The sequence below is a fragment of the Papio anubis genome, chromosome X (assembly GCF_008728515.1).
Source record: "Papio anubis isolate 15944 chromosome X, Panubis1.0, whole genome shotgun sequence".
In the NCBI taxonomy this organism is placed as follows: Eukaryota; Metazoa; Chordata; class Mammalia; order Primates; family Cercopithecidae; genus Papio; species Papio anubis.
The window spans coordinates 51,442,692-51,463,508 of record NC_044996.1 but is presented as its reverse complement, the minus strand read 5'-3'; the positions used below and the strand labels follow the sequence as shown (position 1 = coordinate 51,463,508).

Here is a 20,817-nt window from a genome sequence, read left to right as displayed (position 1 = left end):
ATGGAATGCTCTAGATGTTAAATGGCACACACCTGTGTGCTTAGTAAGGCGCAGAGATAGCTTTACACTATTCACCTTTATATGATATGTGTAGAATCTGTGAAAAGCAAGTATCTGTGCAGCTGTTGATCTTGATATACCCAGAAGGGATAATGCAGGTGCCAGAACTCCACTGAGGCAAATATTGGACTTTCAGTTCCCAATTTCCTAGACAGTGAATGTAATTTTTCAAACATTGTCCCACTGGGGTCTGTAACCAAGGGAACTAATAAGGATATGGAGGCTGCACCTGCAGTTATGGACACACACTAACTGCTGCCCAACTGATTTTGCCCACACCCACTGACAGAGCTACAAAGGATAGAAGCTTTGTTCTAAAGTTGAAAACATATATATATATGTTTTTTTGGGGTGTGTGTGTGTGGGAGGGGGGTAGTTGTTGTTTTCTGACCTTTTCCCCATTTAGCTTAAATTAGTTCTTTTAGACAGCATCAGGCAAAATTGATGCAACTAACTGTCTTACTGATATAAATGCCACCTCTGTTCATTTATGAAACGCAACTCATTTAGCCTCCCCAAACCTACAATACTCCAGAAGGATTCAATTTAGGTAACTGAAACACAGAAAGACAAATAAAATCCCCAAAGTCACCATTGGCTTTTTTATTCACACCAAGCAACACTTCATATCAGTTATTCACTTACAGTTTATGCACAATGTTATATTATTACTAATTCCGAACTTTCGTTGGAAAGATAAAGTGAAAACAAATGCTGTCATAAAAATAGAACACTAGGCTGGGCTTGGTGGCTCACATCTGTAATCCCAGCACTTTGGGAGGCCGAGGCTGGCGGATCACCTGTGAGGTCAGCAGTTCCAGACCAGTCTGGCCAATGTGGCAAAACCCCACCTCTACTAAAAATACAAAAATTAGCCAGGCGTAGTGGCGGGTGCCTGTAATCCCAGCTACTTGGGAGGCTGAGGCAGGAGAATCGCTTGAACCCGGGAGGCGGAGGTTGCAGTGAGCCGAGATTGTGCCATTATGCTCCAGTCTGGGCAACAAGAGCATAACTCCATCTCAAAAAACAAAACCAAAAACAACAACAAAAAAACACTAAGTAAGTAATGAAAAAACCACCAGCCCTCCACTCAAGTTTTATTAGAGGTAGGGATTTTTCCTATGGCGGGGTGGGGGATGGGAATTTTTTTTTTTTTTTCAGTAACTCCTTATGCTTTTGGTGGCACCGTGCAAGAAGAATGAATAAAGTCAGCAGTTGTTTTTTTTTTTTTTTTTTTACTTTTTAAGCAGATTATTGCTCACACTAGGAAAGCAAGGGAGTGAATTTTATGAAAGCCTGGGGGGCTATCCACACTGTTATTCTGCTCTTTCCTGTGGTGTAGGAGGCTCTATTCTCATGCTGGGGAGACGAAAATATGTCAAAGGAACACCAGGGGTGTTCTGGACGATCGCTTTGCCACTTATCTACCATGTGTATGCCACCATCTTCTGGAGGTGGATTGATTCAATATTTTGTAAATTAGATTTTGAGAAAAATTGGGCAAGAGTGCAAATCTTTCCCTCCACTCTGCCACACACCCTGACTCCCTGGTTTAAATGGTCTCTCACTGGAGTGACAAATTGATGAGTTTACAATCAGCCCTTTCCAACACTCAGTTTTAGCTGTAACCTCAAAGAGGTTCATTTTAACATTACAATTATGCATTTACTCAGGAGTAGTGGTAGCCAAATAATACTACTCTATTCTCTGGAACTACCAACTCATTGAGATCCCTGTAATCATACCACAATCGTTCTTGTGGCAAATTATAATTAAGTACCTCTTCACAATCAAAGACTCAAATTACAGGATAAAAAATAAAACCCTAAACAAATTGAGTACCATGACCAGTAAATGGGGGTCAGAAGCATCCCAACAAACCACGTCTGGTGTACTTCTCTTAGTTGAATAGATCGCAGGCAGCATTTTACCTTTAGTTTTGTTGCAGGCTCTTAGTGGATACATTCCCTGCTTAGATCCACCATCTGTTTCATTCTTGGCCCCTGCTCTTACTTCCTATAAGACAGGTCCTTCTGGAAGCTGCCTCTACTCTTTTTCTGTTTTAGAATAAATCCAGTTTGTACAAGAGGAAGTCTTCCTCTCTCTCAAGTATCTGTATTGGGGCAGGGTTTGGTGCTGGTCTGACTATGAGGAAGTAAGCAAGTCTCTCACTAGCCATCGCCCCTCTGAGCAAAAGGTGAAATGGCCTCCACCTCTAGATCATTGAGCTAGAGGTCTACCAGAATTGCCATGATTTGGTATCACGTTCTTTGACTGCTTTTCTCCTATTTTTTGTGATCCAGTCCAGACTCACACAGCCTGAAAATGTGGTAGCTCTTCCTTAGGCACCACTTGATCCATCACTCAGCTATGTGAAAGGAAATGGATCCATCTTTGAGTCCTCCAGAAGGTTGATGTGTAACACACAGCTATGAGTTAAAAAGTAGTTAGAGGGTAAAGTTTCTGTGGGTACTTATTGTTAAAGGCCTCATTTTTTTTTTTTTTTTTTTTTTTTTGGAGATGGAGTATTGCTTTGTTGCCCAGTCTGGAGCACAGTGGCGCAATCTTGGCTCACTGCAACCTCCACCTCCTGGGTTCAAGCAATTCTCCTGCCTCAGCCTCCCAAGTGCCACCATGCCTGACTAATTTTTGTATTTTTAGTAGAGGTAGGGTTTCCCCATGTTGGCCAGGCTGGTCTTGAACTCCTGACCTCAGGTGACCTGCCCACCTTGGCCTCCCAAAGTGCTGGAATTACAGGTATGAGCCACCGTGCCCGGCCAGTAAAGGCCCCATTTTTTTAAAAAAACAATTTCAGTAGCCTACAGAGTCAGTTTGACCACAAAATATGCACAATGATGGCCGACCCTGAGATCCACTCGGGGTGAAGGGTGGAAATGGAAGTGACATGAGTGTCTCAAACACACACACACACACACCACTGTTGTTCATAGAAAGAAAGAAATGGGGGAGGAGAAATAATAGACACACAGCTCTTCATTTAAAATATAAAGTTCCAGTGTTATAATGTTCTCTTTATTAAACTATAAATGCAAGGATTTTTACATGGCCACCTTTTGCAGCCTCCTAGCTCCCTATGGAGCAGCAGAATTCAGAAAGACGAAGCTTATTAACAAGAGTTCAGCCATCATACAAACTGCACTGTGCCAAAGAATTAATAGAAATAGCACTTGCAGAATCAGTAAACTAAGCCATCTTGGGCTCTTATCTTTGCTCGTAAGATAAAATACTATTAAGAATAATAAGGCCAGGTGTGGTGGCTCACGCCTGTAATCCCAGCACTTTGGGAGGCCAAGGCTGGCGGATCACTTGAGGTCAGGAGTTAGAGACCAGCCTGGCCAACATTGTGAAATCCCGTCTCTACTAAAAATACAAAAAATTAGCTGGGCATGGTGACAGGCACCTGTAATCCCAGCAACTTGGGAGGCTGAGGCAGGAAAATCACTTGAACCCAGGAGGCGGAGGTTGCAGTGAGCCAAGATCGTGACACTGCACTCCAGCCTGGAGTCTCAAAAAAAAAGAAGAAGAAGAAGAATACCAGAGCAAAATTCAGAAAACTACACAGCCAGCCTATGATTGGGAAGAGTCTATGAGATATGACTTAAAATAACCAGTCAACTGTACTTCAAATAACTACTTAGCCAAAATATCCAAGAAGTAGTGTTTTCTCTTGATCTCTCCTTGAAACTACTACTCATTTGGTTAGGAAGATTCTGGCCATTCCCTGTCTTTCCTTAGGGGGATGGAATGGAACTTCTGTTCCTTTCGGTGACTTCTACCTGTCAGGTATTTTACAGGTATTATTTCATTTATTCCTCACAACAAACAGATGAGGAAACTGACACTCACAGAGGTTATGTGACTTGTCCAACCTCATCCATCTATAGCTCTTGGTATATCATCTATAGCCCTTGCTCTTTTTGTGGTGTTTCATTGCCTACTTGAGGGATTTTTGTTTGTTTATTTGTTTTTTGGTCTTTGATGAGGTTGCTGCTATCTGCCTTGGGGCTATCATCAAAGAGCAGTTGGGACAAACTCCTCTCCATTTTCTAGGAATGTTCAGCAAGAGAGGAAATGGTGGTAAATACAGGAGATAAGAGAGTATTTAAGATCCTAAGCTCTTTCCTCTGCAGTATTCCTCCAGGCTGGTAAGGATGATCTGTCCCTGTTAACTGTCAATTATATTTTTTTCCACATGAGAACTCTTCTTAGTCTTTCCAGGTTTTCTTACATTTTCTCTCTTTAAATCATGCCCAAGGAGATTCTGTCTAACTAGTGAATTTCTAGAGTCGCTTGTTTCCTTTCCTGGATGTTTCATTGTTGATGGAATGAAAGCACAGTGTTTAGGTGGAACATCCACCCTTCTCTGTCCCTAGGGTTCTTATTGCTTACTGTGAATATAAAACTTTGATCAAATATACCTTCCATTTTTTTGAGACAGGGTCTCACTCTATCGCCCAGGATGGAGTGCAGTGGCAGGATCACCACTCACTGCAGCCTCCACCTCCCAGGCTCAAGCGATTGTCCTACCTCAGCCTCTCAAGTAGCTAGGACTACAGGTGTGCACTACCACACCCAGCTAATGTTTAAATTTTTTTTAGAGACACGGGTCTCACTTTGTTGCCTAGGCTAGTCCCAAACTCCTGGATGCAAGTGATCTTCTTGCCTCAGCCTTCCAAAGTGCGGGGATTATAGGTGTGAGCTGCCGCACATGGCCTCAAATATACTTTGTTTTATATTATGAAATATTTAAAATAGAAAGTACAGAGTCTATAACATTACAATCATGGACTCACCGCTTAGCTCTACAAAATCCTAACATTGTGCCATACTGCCTGAGGTGTTAAGAACTGAAATACTATCTATATAATCAAGACCCCTTTATGTACTCCAAAATCTTAGTCTTCTCCCTCCTCAGAGATTACCAGTATCTTGAATTTGGTGTTTATCATTCCTAAGTATGTTTTCATATTATTATTACAGATGTAAGTATCTGTAAAAGATATATAGTATTGGTTTACATGTTTAAAATTTACAGGCCGGGCGCGGTGGCTCAAGCCTGTAATCCCAGCACTTTGGGAAGCCGAGACGGGCGAATCACGAGGTCAGGAGATCGAGACCATCCTGGCTAACACGGTGAAACCCCGTTTCTACTAAAAAAAATACAAAAAACTAGCCGGGCGAGGTGGCGGGCGCCTGTAGTCCCAGCTACTTGGGAGGCTGAGGCAGGAGAATGGCGTAAACCCGGGAGGCCGAGCTTGCAGTGAGCTGAGATCGCGCCACTGCACTCCAGCCTGGGCGACAGAGCGAGACTCTGTCTCAAAAAAAAAAAAATAAATAAAATAAAATAAAATTTACATATGGCCAGGTGCGGTAGCTCACGCCTGTAATCCCAACACTTTGGGAGGCTGAGGTGGGTGGACGGCAAGGTCAGGAGTTCGAGAGCAGCCAGCCTGACCAACATGGTGAAATCCTGTCTCTACTAAAAATACAAAAACTAGCTGGGCCAACGCTACTCTCCCAGCTACTCAGGAGGCTGAGGCGGGAGAATCGCTTGAATCCAGCAGGTGGAGGTTGCAGTGAGTCCAGATCACGCCATTGCACTCCAACCTGGGCAACAAGAGTGAAACTCCGTCGCAAAAAAAAAAAAAAAAAAAAAAAAAATTATATATATATATGGTACACATTCTTCAGCAACTTGCTTTTTTCCCCTCAATATAATATGTTAGGTTTTATTTATTTATCTGGGTAGTTCTACTTCATATGTTTTAATTCATTTTTATATGCATAAAATATTCTATATGATTAATACCTTCCAATTTATTCATTCTCCTGTTGATGGACTTTAGGTTGTTTGTTTTCAATGATAAACCATGCTGCTGTGAACATTATTGTGATTTTTTAATCTCAGAATGAATTCTCAGTTACTTAGACAAAGTGGCAAATCCAGGTCCAGCTTATCTGTTGGACTATGCACTTTGCATCATTCCTTCTTGCCTTTTCAGTCCTGTCTTCCCGATGCTTCACTACGAAATGTGGTAGAATTATCAACTATCTCTAGTGGGAGCCTAAATTTGGCCTACAGAAAATCTATTCCCAGTCCCAAGAAGCATCCTTCAGGTTCTAACTGAGATTTCAATTGAGAATTCCTTGGCCTTGGGACCAGAAGAGAAGTCTTCTTTAAATATCATAACTGGCCAGTCGCGGTGGGTCACACCTGTAATCCCAGCACTTTGGGAGGCCAAAGCAGGTGGATCCATGAGGTCAGGAGTTCGAGGCCAGCCTGACCAACATGGTGAAACTCCGTCTCTGCTAAAAATACAAAAATTAGCCAGGCGTGGTGGTGCGCGCCTGTAATTCCAGCTTCTCAGGAGGCTCAGGCAGGAGAATCGCTTGAACCCAGGAGGTGGAGGTTGCAGTGAGCCGAAATTGTGACACTGCACTCTAGCCTGGGTGACAGAGTGAGACTCCATCTCAAAAAAAAAAAAAAAAAAAAGAAAAAAATCATAACCACAGCAACAAAGCAACCTAATCAATCTTGTTAAATTCCCAAGATGCTTTTGTTCGGGCCCCAGTGAAACCTAATTATTTTATGATAAGCTTCATAGTCAGGGCTACAGGGGACCAAATTTGTGATGAAGGCATCAAGCCAAACTCAATTTTCTGGCTGCATGCTGACCAGGGAAACTCTCCTGCTGTAGTCATTTACAGGAGGCCGTAGGGCTCTCTGGTTCTTCCATAGCAGTTCATGTTTTATTTATTTATTTATTTATTTATTTATTTATTTATTTATTTATTTATTTTCGAGACAGAGTCTCACTCTGTCATCCAGGCTTCGGTACAGTAGTGCAATCTTGGTTCACTGCAATCTCTACCTCCCAGTTTCAAGCAATTCTCGTGCTTCAACCTCCTGAGTAGCTAGGATTACAGCCGCACACCATGACGCCTGCTGCGGCCTCCCAAAATGCAGGGATTACAGTCTTGAGCCACCGCGCCTGGCCTTATGTTTTTAGCATTTTACATTTTTCTTCTGTGGTTTTGGAAACTTCTAGGTCTCTGTGATTCATCATCTCTTTTTGTCTTGCACTAGCGACAATATATTCTGGCCAATTGATGATGGAAGGAGAGCCAGAGAGCCAATCTGCAAGTTTATAGTCAGTGCCAGATCAGATCGGTGGTAATACTTTCAATATTTTCCCTCTGCTCTGAAGGTGACTGCTGGGGTGTCTGTCTTTCACTCTGGACTTGTGTGCCCCTTTGGCCTTCTTTTTCAACCTAGTTTTTGTTTTCCTTGGCTTAAACATTTTATTTATTTTTTCCATCGATATCAAAATAACACACGCAGCTGGGTGCAGTGGTGTGCACCTGTAGTCCCAGCTACTTAGGAGGCTGATATGGGAGGATCGCTTGAGCCCAAGAGTTCAAGGCCAGCCTGAGAAACATAGGGAGACCCCTATCTCGAAACAAAACAAAATATAGTAAAACAAAACATGCATATTGTAGAAAATATGTCAAGTACAGGGAAATAAAAAAGAAAAAAATCAATTATAAACTCATCTGGAGGCATTAATATTTTGGCATATTTCCTTCCATTTTTTTCTGTGCATGTTTCTTATAATATTTGAGATCATATTGCACAATCAGTTAATTTACCTATTTTTCGTAACGTCTATGTATGTATGTATGTATCTATTTATCTATCTATCCATCCATTCAAGGTACCTTTTTCCAAAAAAAGGTCTAAGATTCTTATTTAACATTATTCCTAATTATTTTCCCATGTTATTAGGATCTCTATACAAGCATCATTTCCCGAGTCAAAAAAGTATGTGCATTTTGCATTTTGATGCATACTGCCAAAATAGTTTCCAGAAACACTGTCCCAATTTCAGCTCCAAATAGTTTTAGAGAACCCCCTTTCTCATTATCCTTATCTCTTTTCTGGTCCATTTCTAATCATTTTTAAAACTCTGGTTTTACTGCAGACAAGTCTGTTTTGTTTTGTTTTGTTTTTTTCATTGAGTCAAAGATCTTAAACTACAGTATATTCCAACCTCCAACTTGTCTAAAACTTAACTTCTCTTGACTCTAGAATTTCTTTCTTCTAGGGTGAGCTAACAGACTACAGTTTGTTTTCAGTTCAGGGAGGTAGGGCAGTGAGATCAGCTTCTCCTTGAGATTCAAATAACCAATATAATCCTAAAGATATCTTGTGAGAACTTTCTAAGAGCAGATAGAAGAGCCTGGGATTAAAGCTTCTGGGTTTCCAGTGCTCTCAGATCACCCTCAGCCACTGCACATGAATCTCCATAGAAACTGAAAGTCACACGTGGCCCAATTGTTTCAGGGTCCTCAGAGGAGTTCTCCCTCCTCCTTCCCCTCCCCAGATGGCTTCATGCATAACCAAGTAGCTTTGGAGTCAAATATGTCAAGGCCTCTTTTCTAGCTTCTTGTTGAGCACTGTGTCACTGAAAATTCTAGTTCTTCCTTATTTTCAGTAGTTACAATCAGATCTCAGCAATCAGATCACTGCGGGAGTAGAAGGGGGTATCTGATAACTCTTTGGAGAACACCCAAACTTTGGTTTTTGAAAGCTATATCTTCCCTTTATACCTAAGTCACTTCCTGATATAGGTCTAGTCCACTGAAAGGAAACTCTATAGGAAATTTGCTCGAATGGAAATAGCAAATCATAGTGATAATTTAAAATTGCACCAATCCCCCATAAGTGGATGGAAAGTTACATTAGTTCACACCATAGGAGTTTACAAAGAATTCCAGGTTGGTTGTGGTGGCTCGGGCCTGTAATCCTAGCACTTTGGGAGGCCCAGGCGAGAAGATCACCTGAGGTTGGGATTTCAAGACCAGCCTGACCAACATGGAGAAACCCTGTCTCTACTAAAAATACAAAATTAGCGTGGTGGCGCATGCCTGTAATCCCAGCTACTTGGGAGGCTGAGGCAGGAGAATCGCTTGAACCCGGGAGGCGGAGGTTGTGGTGAGCCAATATCGTGCCATTGCACTCCAGCCTGGGCAACACGAGCAAAACTTCGTGTCAAAAAAAAAAAAAAAAAAAAAGAATTCCAAACAAAAACATCAACAGCCATATGCAATGGAAATTTGGACTTCAACACAAGCAAGCAGTTTAAATAGTTTGAGTATAAAAGGAATCAGAATAGATAGGGCAAGCCCTAAGGGACACTGTTTGGGTATAATGCTTTAGGTTGCCATGAGTAAAGATGACAGCCACTGAGCTGTGTAGACCCCTCATAGCCGCTGGGCTTTGCTGCTGCCCTGCCTCTAGACATGCATGGCATGAGACAGAGACTTTCAGCTTTGAGAGCTAGGTGGCCAAGAAATTGGTTCATTTGGAGTCTGGGCAACTTATCCAAGGATGTCTTGATTGGGGTCACCAATCACTTTTATTCTAAATGTCCTATAATTTGCTCTAGGTAGGCCCTCTGGGGGACATTGGCAGGTCTGAGGCAGAGTAAAAATTATAGCAAATACTGAGATCCAGCACTTGCCATTGCCAGGCTCTGTTCTAAATGCTTTACATGTATTTGCACATTTACTGCTCACAACCACCTTATGGGGAAGGTACTAGGCAGGCAGGGAGGAGGAAAGGGAAAGGGAAAGGAAAAGGGAAAAGAGCAGGGGAAGAAAGGAGCAAGAAAAAGTCAATGTAATTCGGCAATTATTTATTAAGTGCTAACTGTATGTCAGAGTCTATGGTAATCAACAGAACAGAGGAGGGTATAGTGAAGAAGGGATACAGGTAGAGAAAGGAGGACGAGTGGGAAGAGGAGGAGGTTGGAGAGGAGAAAAAGAAAGGAGAAATAATGAAGACAAGAGACAAGCAAGCCATGCACATGGAGGGCAATGATAAGAGGAGAAACCTTTGCCAGAACCTGAGGGGTTGGCCACACTGTCCGGGCTGAGGCAGAGGCTGCTTTCTCCTGGCCCAGTCTTTTACCCATTGTTACCACGAGGTTGGCACAGCTTTCACACAGTCCTTTCAACAAAGCTGGCTCTGATCCTGGCAACATTTGGCCTGGTACAGCTCGAGGCAGGTAGCCTACACCCTGGCCTAGCCGGGCCTTTCCCTAGCTCACAAAAGTCAACTGCATAATGTGGAGCGTGAGCTTTTACCATGTTCTCAGAGAATCTGCCTCTTAGTATTTCTTTTTCTAAGGGCTTCATTGACCCATGTATCCCTATTGAGTCTTCAAGCACTATTTGACAGAAGGGCTTGTTTTTATCTGACTGCTCCCTGCAATATTACTTTTCCACTAAGTTTGCCAGAGGTACCCCTTTCTAACATTTGCTACCTGTTCGGATGGTCACCTCATGTCACATTTTTCTCTTCCTGTTCACCCCACCCACAGCTCTTGTCGGAAAGGACCTTTTCAGCCTCTCTAATCACCAGACGGGACTGCCAGGGCCTTGTGCTGATGACACTCCCACCCTCCGTCAGCCTCCTCTGCTAGCTGATAAATGGCACCAGCCATGCTGTCTCTCTGTTTTTTAGGGGTCCCAAGAAAGGTACATTGCTGCTGCTGCCCAGCCCCTGCCATACCCCAGACCCACCTCAGTCCTGACTTAATGCAGGTAGCTTCCCAGATGCATTGAGATGCCAGGACTTGGAAGGTGGGACTCGATCGCAGCAGACACTGGCCCTGGAGACATATTCTTACAGTCCAGAGAGGAAGGACAGTCTGAGCAAACCCCACCCTTTCACAGCCACTCAGTTCCCTTTTTTTGTTTCCTGACCTAAACCAATGTCTTTTTTTCTTCTCAGCAGCATGCTATCTGGTTCCCTGCTGCTGTCCCTATTCCACCCCCTCAACTGTCCCCGCCCTTCATTTGCTTGGGACCTCTGACACTACTATCTTGAGTCTGTCTCTGAAAGAACCTTTCTCAACATGACTGGGGCCACTGAGACTCTAGATGGGGCTGGCCTGAGCAGACAGGTCATCAAGCTATCCTCCTAGAGGTAAAGGGACAACATACCTGAAGTACTATGAAGACAGTCAGCACAGGGAGAGGGGCTTACAGAAAAGAGGAGAGATGCTGGGGGCTGGCAGACACAGAGCAAAGAGATTGGCCAGGAAGAGTGTTTTCAAGTCTCCTGTCCTCCGGGGCAGAGGAGTCTCAGGGACACACAGTTGAACTTGATAGTGAAGGGACCCCAAAGGACAGAGCCAGACAGAGGTAGAGACAAGACTTCCCCCTGCTGAGTCATTTTCTAAGAAAGCATTTTTCCCCTACAGATAAAAATGTCGGAATATAAGCCCACAGAAATACTTGTGCCCTTCCCCATTTTCTGTGGATGTTGATTTTCTTCTTTTAAGATTCAGCCTCAGGGATTATCTCTCAATGTACACCTTTCTCTTGAGTCGTGTAAACCCGTAAAGCAGACTAGTGTCACTTGAAGCCTGGAGGTTTTCTCAGGGGCCCCCTACTTTATGCTCCCAACTGCAATGTTTCCCCCAGGGATTCTTCTAGGAAATGCAGCCAGTATTGAATGCAGACCATGACATTGGAGCCCCTGCTGACTGATCTGCCTGCCCACTTTGACATCTTGGGCACTACCATATTTCCTTGCCCCAAGGCACTGTATCCTAGTGTAGAAACAGATCACAGGTCCCACTACAAGTTCATCTGAGCTTTTAAGTCAACAGGACCTTATTTTTTTTCTTTATTTCGTCTAAAAAACAAACAAACAAGCAAACAAAAAAATGGGATATATGTGCAGAAGGTGCAGGTTTGTTACATAGGTATATGTGTGCTGTGGTGATTTGCTGCACCTATTGACCCATCCTCTAAGATCCCTCCCCTCACCCCCAACCCCCAACAGGCCTTGGGACCTTTTTTTTTTTTTTTTTTTTGAGACAGGGTCTTGTTCTGAAGCCCAGGCTAGAGTGCAGCGGCATGATCATGGCTCACTGCAGCCTCTGTCTCCTGGGCTCAAGCGATCCTCTCACCTCAGCCTCCCTAGTACCTGGGACTAGAGGCACAGATCACTGTGCTGGGCTAATTTTTGTATTTTTTGTAGAGGTGGGGTTTCACTATGTTGCCCAGGCTGGTCTCAAACTCGTGGACTCAAGCGATCCTCCTGCTTCGGCCTCCCAAAATACAGGGATTACAGGGGTGAGCCACCTCTTCCGGTCACCAACAGGACTTTAAATAAAAACATTTAAAGTATTTGTAGACTGATGATATAGTGGTTGATCCTCACATTTGCACAAGATAGATGGACAGCATGTGTTGTACGATTGCCTTACTTTATTGACAACTTCTATCCTTTTGCTAGTCACCCCCAATAGCTGCTCCACTCACCTGCCTGAGGATTGGTCACAAGCATTCACCTTCCCTCCTCTTTTCTTCATCTTATGTCACTTGTTGTCACATGCCCTGTCCCTTCTCAAGGTCCATCTTGGGGTGGGGACTGGGAGGTGACAGGCATCCAGTGGGAGAGCTAAACAAGAGAGAGAGAGGAGCACAAGGGAAAAGAGCAAGTAAACGTAGGCTCTTCTTCACCCTCTGCCCACGACCACTCCCCTAGCACACTCATCCATACTGACAGGAGGACTGTACTCAGATAGCACAAATGAACAGCTGAGTGTCACCTGAACAGATTCCCAATGCAATATAAGGTTCTATTCTTGGTGCTATCCTGTTCAACATTTTTGTTGATGATCTTTGAGGAAAATATAAAAAGTAGCCCAGTTAGTTTATGAATGGTGCAAGGCTCTGTGTGCTAGACTGGATGATGGAAGAGGGCAATTAGTTTCCAAAAAGATCTTGATCACCTGGTGTGAGAAGCCAAATTCCACAAAGTATATTTTACCGGGGCTAAAGGTGATGTCTCACAACTGGGCCCCAAATTTGAACTTCAAATGACTCCAGGAGAAAGTGGAGTAGCAGTAGTATTTGTGAAAATGGTTCAGGGATTTTTGCTGATAGTAATCAAAAGGCATGTCATGTCAGTTAACATGGCTTCCAGAAAAGCCAACGTGACATTGAGGCTTCCTTACAGAAGTAAAATATCTAGACAGAGGAAGGTAACATGCCACCTACTCTGCAAAGCCAGACCACACCTAGAGTCCTGCATCCAGTTCTGAGTGCCTCATCTTAGGGGAAATTAATGAGCAGGAACATGTCCAAAACAGAGAACAGCTCAAGTGATCCTCCCACCTCAGTGTCAGCATTGGTGTACAAACTTTCACTTATAGGATGTATAAGCTCTGGGGATCTAATGTACAATATAGTGACCATAGTTAATAACATTGTATTATTGAAATTTGATAAGAGAGCAGATTTTAAGTGTCCTCACCTCCTCTATGGTAACTATGGATGGTGATGGATGATAAATATGTTAATCAATTTGACTGTGGTAATCATTACACAGTGTATACACATATCAAATCATCATGTTGTACACCTTGAATATAAACAATTTTTGTCAATTAAATTTTTTTAAGTAAGCAAAAACAAGCAAAACCCCCACAAAGCCATGTAATACAGGTATGATAGAAAGAACTAAGGTTGATTAAATGAAGAGGGGCCATGTTCATGGTCTTCATATTTCTATGTTACTAACATAAACCCCTAAAGGCCAGTGAGATTGCTTAAGAATCTGGAAAGAAAAAGAAAATGCTGGAAGTTTGGCAAAGAAACTTTCAGGAAATGTAGCAGGTAGTGGTAATATTTTTATTATCTCATTCCCAGAGACCACCCAACAAAAAAGGGGGTGATCAGAGTGTCAGCTCAGGTCCCACGCGTGTTCCTGGAGGGTTGTGCAAGCAAGATACCCCAGACTGTCATGGTTCGTCAGTCCCTACTCCACTGCCACCTCCTCCTGTGTCTCAGCCCAATTCTGTCTCCTCACCATCCTCTACACTGCAGATGCCCCTGCTTCCTTGGTATGATGTAGTGGTTAAGTGCAAGGCTGTAGTGTTAGACTACCTAGGATCAAATTCCAGTTCCACAAAAAAATAACAACCTGTGTGACTTCAGGTAAGTAAACTTAACATCTCTTGTGCCTTAGTGTCCTCACCTGTTAAATACTAATACTGGTACATACCTCCTGGGGTTGCTGTCAGGATTAAAAGGGGTAGTATGTAAGGTGGTTAGGACAATGCCTGGCATATAGTAAGTGCCCTATATATATATATATATATATATATATATATATACACACACATATATATTAGCTATTATAATCACCAGGCCACAACAGCAGTATTTTATAATGTTAAAGGAACCCAGGTTCTAGAGTCAGTCTACCCAGGTTTGTATCCTAGATTCACTAAATACTGTTGACATTGGTAAAATCGTTTAACATCCTACGACCTCAATTTCTTAACCTGTAAAATGGGAATAATAGTACCACCTGTCTCCTAGAATTACTGTGAGAATTGTATGACACAATCTATTTAAAATGTTTAGTACCCTGCAGTCTTTCTATGCTGGACTCTCTTGAAACCTAGTATATGCCTTCTGCCAGGTCTGCAAGGAAGGGAAGAGCCACTGGATACTTTCTACTTCTAGGCTTGATGGTTGCTATTACAGGAGCCGAACAATTTCATTGTCACTTTTCAGAACCTAGAGCAGCTGACTTACTCCCTCAACAGAAGGGTGCTGCTTTAACGCCAATCATTGTTCCTTTTCTTCAAAGTACTTAGTTCATAATTGTACATTTATAAGCCTATTAGATTACCGTATCCCTCCCCCTGAACAGTGCCTGATACATAATGGGCATCTAATGACCATTTGTTGAATGGACCAACTGGCCATGTGATTGATGAACTGGAGCAATTGGCTCCCTCCAGGCCTTCATTGAATCAGCAGTTTGCTGCGAAAGGTGTTCCCAGTGACCTTGAGGTGGAACAGGAATGGAACGTGGAGGTGGAGGACCCCTCTTTTCGACCCTAGTCCTGGCTTCCCTCGGGGACGGGGAGGCCAGAGGATCTGGGAAAAACACTGCTCCCTTCACTGAACGCCACTATGTAGCAGCGTCCACCAAAAGAGATAAAGTGACGAAACGCTGCAAAGCTGCGGGGCGGAAGTTGGGGTGAGTGGACCACCCTTTAGGCGGAGTCCTTCCTTAAGCTCCCGCCCGCGGCTCGGAACTGAGTCCTCTCAGCAGCCGGAGGGCGCTGCGCCGAGCCTTACACTCTATGATTGCTCCTACCGACTCCCATGAGGAAGTGCGATCGGGAACCTCCTATATACTTCCGTTTGCGGCGCGGCTTCTTTCTTTCTTCCCGTGCCGGTATCGCTCTCGCAATCATGGTAGGACTTGCTGGTGGGGCCGAGTAACATCCAGCGTAATCTGTCCCCCCTTCGTCGCCGGTGCTGTGCCGGGATGGGTCCAGGCTCCTGTGTGGACTCGATATACCGGAGCAACCCAATTTTGCCGGGATCAACCCTAAAGGGACCGGGCTACGGGGCCAGGAATTGAAGTGATGGGTTCAAAGAGGTAGAGTTAGCCGGGGGTGGAGTTAATAAGATCTTTTCCCTCTTTGGGGCTCGACGGAGGGAGGAAGCTCTGCTTGAAGCACATGGGGCTGACCCACCCTGTAGTCAGAGTTAGCATGTAGTGAGGAGTACTCGTGGAGTGCCTTAGCTTTAGCTGGGTGAGGTAGGGCGTTGTGCCATTGTCGTCAAATAACACTGCACGTTCTGAACGGTTTCTTTACTAGGTTAACGTCCCTAAAACCCGCCGGACTTTCTGTAAGAAGTGTGGCAAGCACCAACCCCACAAAGTGACACAGTACAAGAAGGGCAAGGATTCTCTGTATGCCCAGGGTAAGATGGATTCTGCATAATTTGGTGTTAATGTGACATTTGTGTTGTAGAGTAACATACGGGTCCAGGTCTCTTCCCCCCCACGCCCGACTTGAGCGTTAATATTTCTGCTGCAAAATTAAGATAAAACCTGTAAGAATTACTTGCTGGTATTATAACAAATACCAATTCGTTTTCCCAGGAAAGCGGCGTTATGACAGGAAGCAGAGTGGCTATGGTGGGCAAACTAAGCCGATTTTCCGGAAAAAGGTGAGTGGTAATTACTATTTGACGTTTCCCACTTAATTGCAGTAAGGATGTATACTTGTCTCTAGTCCACACACTTCATGATATAGGTATAGCGTTAGTTTAGCGAAGTTTTCACAGTTGACTGCAGTGATATATCTAGTAGGTGATGGAGCTGGGAATGCAACTCAGGTCTGATTAGTCCACAATACTGCACTATTTCAGTGTTTACGATTTTTTATCCTTTCCCTTCTGAAGAGGCAAAAAATCGAGGAATGTGCCCTGCTTTCCTAAGAACTGAGGTGTGAGTACACTTGTAAATCCTTTCATTGGCCTTGCTCCTTATCTGTCGTCATGTCTGAATCCTCGACTGTTGGTTGCACTAAGTTCTGTTGTTTCTCATCACAGAAACCTGCAGTCAGCTACCTGTTCTCGGGAAGTCTTAAAACTCTTATAGAATAGCCATTTAGGCCTGTCTGCTAGCCTCCTGAATTCTGTATTCTCAGGCTGAGCGAGTTTCTGTTTATTCTCAAACCTTAGGTGATTTGGCTAACCATTAAAGTAATTAGCACGATGATTGGAATGGAGCATTCTCTCCAACACAGCATTTCTTTTGGCACTTTGCCTCTGGTGCAGTTTAGCTCCAGAAAGTATTAAGGAATGACTTTAGTGCTCATTTGGATGCAGTAAGTAGTTTGGTCTCAGGGTGGCAGAAAGAATGCTTTTTTATACCTTTTCACATTTGGATAACTTGTTTAGAAGACAGGTTCTAACTAGGTTTTGGCCTGTTAAGAACTGCAAGCTAGCAGTAGTATCAGAACTCTTGCTGCTAAAGGGGCAAGCTTATTAAGAAATTTGAGTATTTAAAAATTGAGCTACCATATGATCCAAGAATCCCACTGCTGAGTATATACCCAGAAGAAAATCAGCATACCAAAGAGATATCTGCACTTCTATGTTTGTTGCAGCACTGTTTATAATAGCTAAGATTTAGAAGCAACCTTAGTGTCCATCAGGGGATGAATGGATAAAGAAAATGTACCTATATGCAGCCGGGCGCAGTGGCTCGTGCCTAGCACTTTGGGAGGTCGAAGTGGGTGGATCACCTGAGGTCAGGAGTTCGAGACCAACCTGGCCAAGATAGTGAAACCCCGTCTCTAGTAAAAATACAAAAATTAGCTGGGCGTGTGGTGCGGGCCTGTAATCTCAGCTACCCGGGAGGCTGAGGCAGGAGAATCGCTGGAACCTGGGAGGCAGAGGCTGCAGTGAGCGGAGATCACACCGCTGCACTCCAGCCTGGGCGACAGAGCAAGCCTCCATCTCAAAAAAGAAAAAAAACAAGGAAAAAAGAAAATGGACCTATATGCAATGGAGTACTATTCAACCATAAAAAGAATGATATCGGCCGGGCGCGGTGGCTCAAGCCTGTAATCCCAGCACTTTGGGAGGCCGAGACGGGCGGATCATGAGGTCAGGAGATCGAGACCATCCTGGCTAATACAGTGAAACCCCGTCTCTACTAAAAAATACAAAAAAATAGCCGGGCGAGGTGGCAGGCGCCTGTAGTCCCAGCTACTCGGGAGGCTGAGGCAGGAGAATGGCATAAACCCGGGAGTCAGAGCTTGCAGTGAGCTGAGATCCGGCCACTGCACTCCAGCCTGGGCAACAGAGCAAGACTCCGTCTCAAAAAAAAAAAAAAAAAAAAAAAAGAATGATATCCAGTCATTTACAACAACATGGGTGGAACTGGAGATCATTATGTTAAGTGAAATAGGCACACAAAGACAAACATCACATGTTCTCATTTGTGGGATCTAAAAATCAAAACCAGTGGACTCGAATATAGAGAGTAGAAGGATGGTTACCAGAAGCTGGGAAGGGTAGTGGGGGGAGGTGGGGATGGTTAGTGGGTACAAAAAATTAGAATGAATTAGACCAACTATTTGATAGCACGACAGGGTGACTAAAGTCAATAACTTAGTTGCATATTTTAAAATAACTTAGAGTGTAATTGGATTGTTTGTACCTCAAAGAAAAAATGCAATAAAACTTTACAGTGGAGAAACCTAACAAGCACTACCTCAGCCAGGTAATCAAGGTTAACATCAACAGCCATGAGTCATGTTGATATACACCCTTGATAAGGTGTGATGAAAATGACACTAAAAAACCCATAACTCTATCTAATCATGAGAAAAACAAATCCCAAGAGGGGCATTTTACAAAATACCTGACCAGTAGTGCTGAAATTGTCAAGATCATCAAAATGGTCTGAGAAATTGCCACAGCCAAAGGAGTCTAGAGACATGATGACTAAATGTTAGGTTGTGTCCTGGATGGGGTCCTAGAACAGAAAAAGAACATTAGGAAAATACAAGGAAATTTTAAAAAGTATGGACTTGAGTTAATAAGGCATCAGTGTTGGTTTGTTAATAAGTCATACTAATGTAAGATGAGAAACTGGTTGTAAGGTTTATGAGAACTCTGTAGCATGTTTGCAATTTTTTGGTAAATATGAAACTTGTAAACAATATTCTGTTTAGGTAAAAAGAGCCATCAAGGCCATGCGTGGTGGCTTACTAAGGGCCTGTAATCCCAGCACTTTGGGAGGCCAAGGCGGGTGGATGACCTGAGGTCAGGAGATTGAGACCAGCCTGGCCAACGTGATGAAACCCCCGTCTCTAGTAAAAATAACAAAAAAATTAGCTGGGCGTGGTGGTGGGCACCTGTTATCCCAGCTACTCAGGAGGCTGAAACAGGAGAATTGCTTGAACCCAGGAGAAGGAGCTGAGATCACGCCATTGCACTCCAGCCTGGGCAACAAGAGCGAAACTCCGTCTCAAAAAAAAAAAAAAAGGAACAATTAAAAAAGTTGAGTATTAGTGGGGAGTGTAGTTTGAGTTACATAATTCAGTTGAATGCACATAAATTCTAGGTAGTCTTAGAATTTATTGATCTTTTATAGAGACGAGGTTCTCACTGTGTTGCCCAGGCTGGTCTCAAACTCTGGGCTCAAGTAATCCTCCTGCCTCAGCCTCACAAACTGTTGGGATTAAAGAACTATGTAGAGGCCGGGCGCGGTGGCTCAAGCCTGTAATCCCAGCACTTTGGGAGGCCGAGGCGGGCGGATCACGAGGTCAGGAGATCGAGACCATCCTGGCTAACACAGTGAAACCCCGTCTCTACTAAAAATACAAAAAAAAACTTAGCCGGGCGAGGTGGCAGGCGCCTGTAGTCCCAGCTACTCGGGAGGCTGAGGCAGGAGAATGGCGTGAACCCGGGAGGTGGAGCTTGCAGTGAGCTGAGATCCGGCCACTGCACTCCAGCCTGGGTGACAGAGCGAGACTCCGTCTCAAAAAAAAAAGAACTATGTAGAGCTGCTGAATGGCCACAAGTTCAGGGTGGTCCATTTGATAGGAATCTTTAGGATGTTTGATCTGAGTGGAGTTTGGATTTAAACTGGATGACATGCCATCTTTGCTATTACCACGTTTTCTCTTTTTATATATATATAGAGGCGTCGGTTCAGATTTTTTTTTTTTGAGATGGAGTCTTGCTCTGTCTCAGGCAGGAGTGCAGTGGCTCGATCTCTGCTCACTGCAACCTCCGCTGCCTCCCGGGTTCAAGTGAGTCTCCTACCTCAGCCTCCCGAGTAGCTGGGATTATAGACGCAAGCCACCACGCTCGGCTGACTTTTCGTATTTTTAGTAGAGACAGGGTTTCACCATGTTGGTCAGGCTGGTCTCGAACTCCTGACCTTGTGATCTGCCTGCCTCGGCCTCCCAAAGTGCTGGGATTACAGGCATGAGCCACTGTGCCCAGCCTTTATTTTTTTTAGTCCTCAAGTTCTACACATTTTCTCTTAAATTCACTGATTTTTAGATTATTTTCTCCCTATGGCTTAAGAGTACACTGAGTACTATTTAAAGCAGTCATTTTTGAAGAAACTGATCTTCTGTAGTTATTTATTAAGGCTTTAATTTTTTTCCAGGCTAAAACTACAAAGAAGATTGTGCTAAGGCTTGAGTGCGTTGAGCCCAACTGCAGATCTAAGAGAATGCTGGCTATTAAAAGATGCAAGCATTTTGAACTGGGAGGAGATAAGAAGAGAAAGGTATATAATTGCGGGTGGAAGGTGCAATATTTTTCATAGCTTTATTATTTGAAAAGGTGAACATTCATTGTGGCGTAGAGCTCAGGGGTAATCCTCTAAAAATACTAGATCTATAGCTAAAGGTATGTGAGATTTTCTGCTACAAGGAGGAAAGGAAGAATGAGGAAGCTTAACAGCATGGTGAACATTTTAGGAACAGATAATGTTCTTGATGGGGCAGTAGTTCATGGCAAAATACAGAACTCAACTTTTTTCTGTTCTGTTACAGGGCCAAGTGATCCAGTTCTAAGTGTCATCTTTTATTATGAAGACAATAAAATCTTGAGTTTATGTTCAGTTCATTTGTTTGCCGTTCATCTTTTGGGAGGGAATAAGCTAGAGCCATCAACACAATTCCGCCCGTGGGGAAATTTATGCCTCTTCCTGGTACTACTTGTTTTGGATTGAAGCTGACTGGTTGAGTTCACATCGTATGTTGCAATTTTCTAATTTGGCACTTCAATCACTGGGGGCCTTATGAGATGCAGTTTGCCATTATGCAGTGGTTATTGGTTATGTAAGTAGACACATTTCAGGTTAATAGG

General features: G+C 43.6%; 2 protein-coding genes across 3 annotated transcripts in view; one reads left to right on the top strand and one right to left on the bottom strand.

Annotated features, from left to right (window-relative positions):
* BTK (Bruton tyrosine kinase) overlaps positions 1 to 10,829 on the bottom strand; it is a 36,951-nt gene extending 26,122 nt beyond the window's left edge. Inside the window, exon 1 of one of the 2 annotated variants that reach the window (XM_021932446.2) lies at positions 10,669 to 10,829. The gene's annotated coding sequence lies outside the window, so the exon portion shown is untranslated. The remainder of the gene's footprint in view (positions 1 to 10,668) is intronic. The other variant, XM_021932447.2, reaches the window with a different exon arrangement.
* Positions 10,830 to 15,156: 4,327 nt separating this feature from the next.
* LOC101006882 (60S ribosomal protein L36a) lies at positions 15,157 to 20,570 on the top strand. The gene is made up of 5 exons (XM_003919465.4): positions 15,157 to 15,378; positions 15,789 to 15,894; positions 16,076 to 16,143; positions 20,111 to 20,233; positions 20,502 to 20,570. The coding sequence occupies exons 1-5, from the start codon at positions 15,286 to 15,288 to the stop codon at positions 20,520 to 20,522; spliced, it is 411 nt and encodes a 136-aa protein (XP_003919514.2). The 5' UTR covers positions 15,157 to 15,285; the 3' UTR covers positions 20,523 to 20,570.
* Positions 20,571 to 20,817: the final 247 nt, after the last annotated feature.

Bases quoted from the DNA above. Each gene is read 5' to 3' on its own strand.
- LOC101006882 (XM_003919465.4), top strand. From the start codon at position 15,286: ATGAGGAAGTGCGATCGGGAACCTCCTATATACTTCCGTTTGCGGCGC. The intron at 15,379-15,788 runs GTAGGACTTGCT...TTTCTTTACTAG, and splicing joins GTATCGCTCTCGCAATCATG to GTTAACGTCCCTAAAACCCG. The intron at 20,234-20,501 runs GTATATAATTGC...GTTCTGTTACAG, and splicing joins GAGGAGATAAGAAGAGAAAG to GGCCAAGTGATCCAGTTCTA.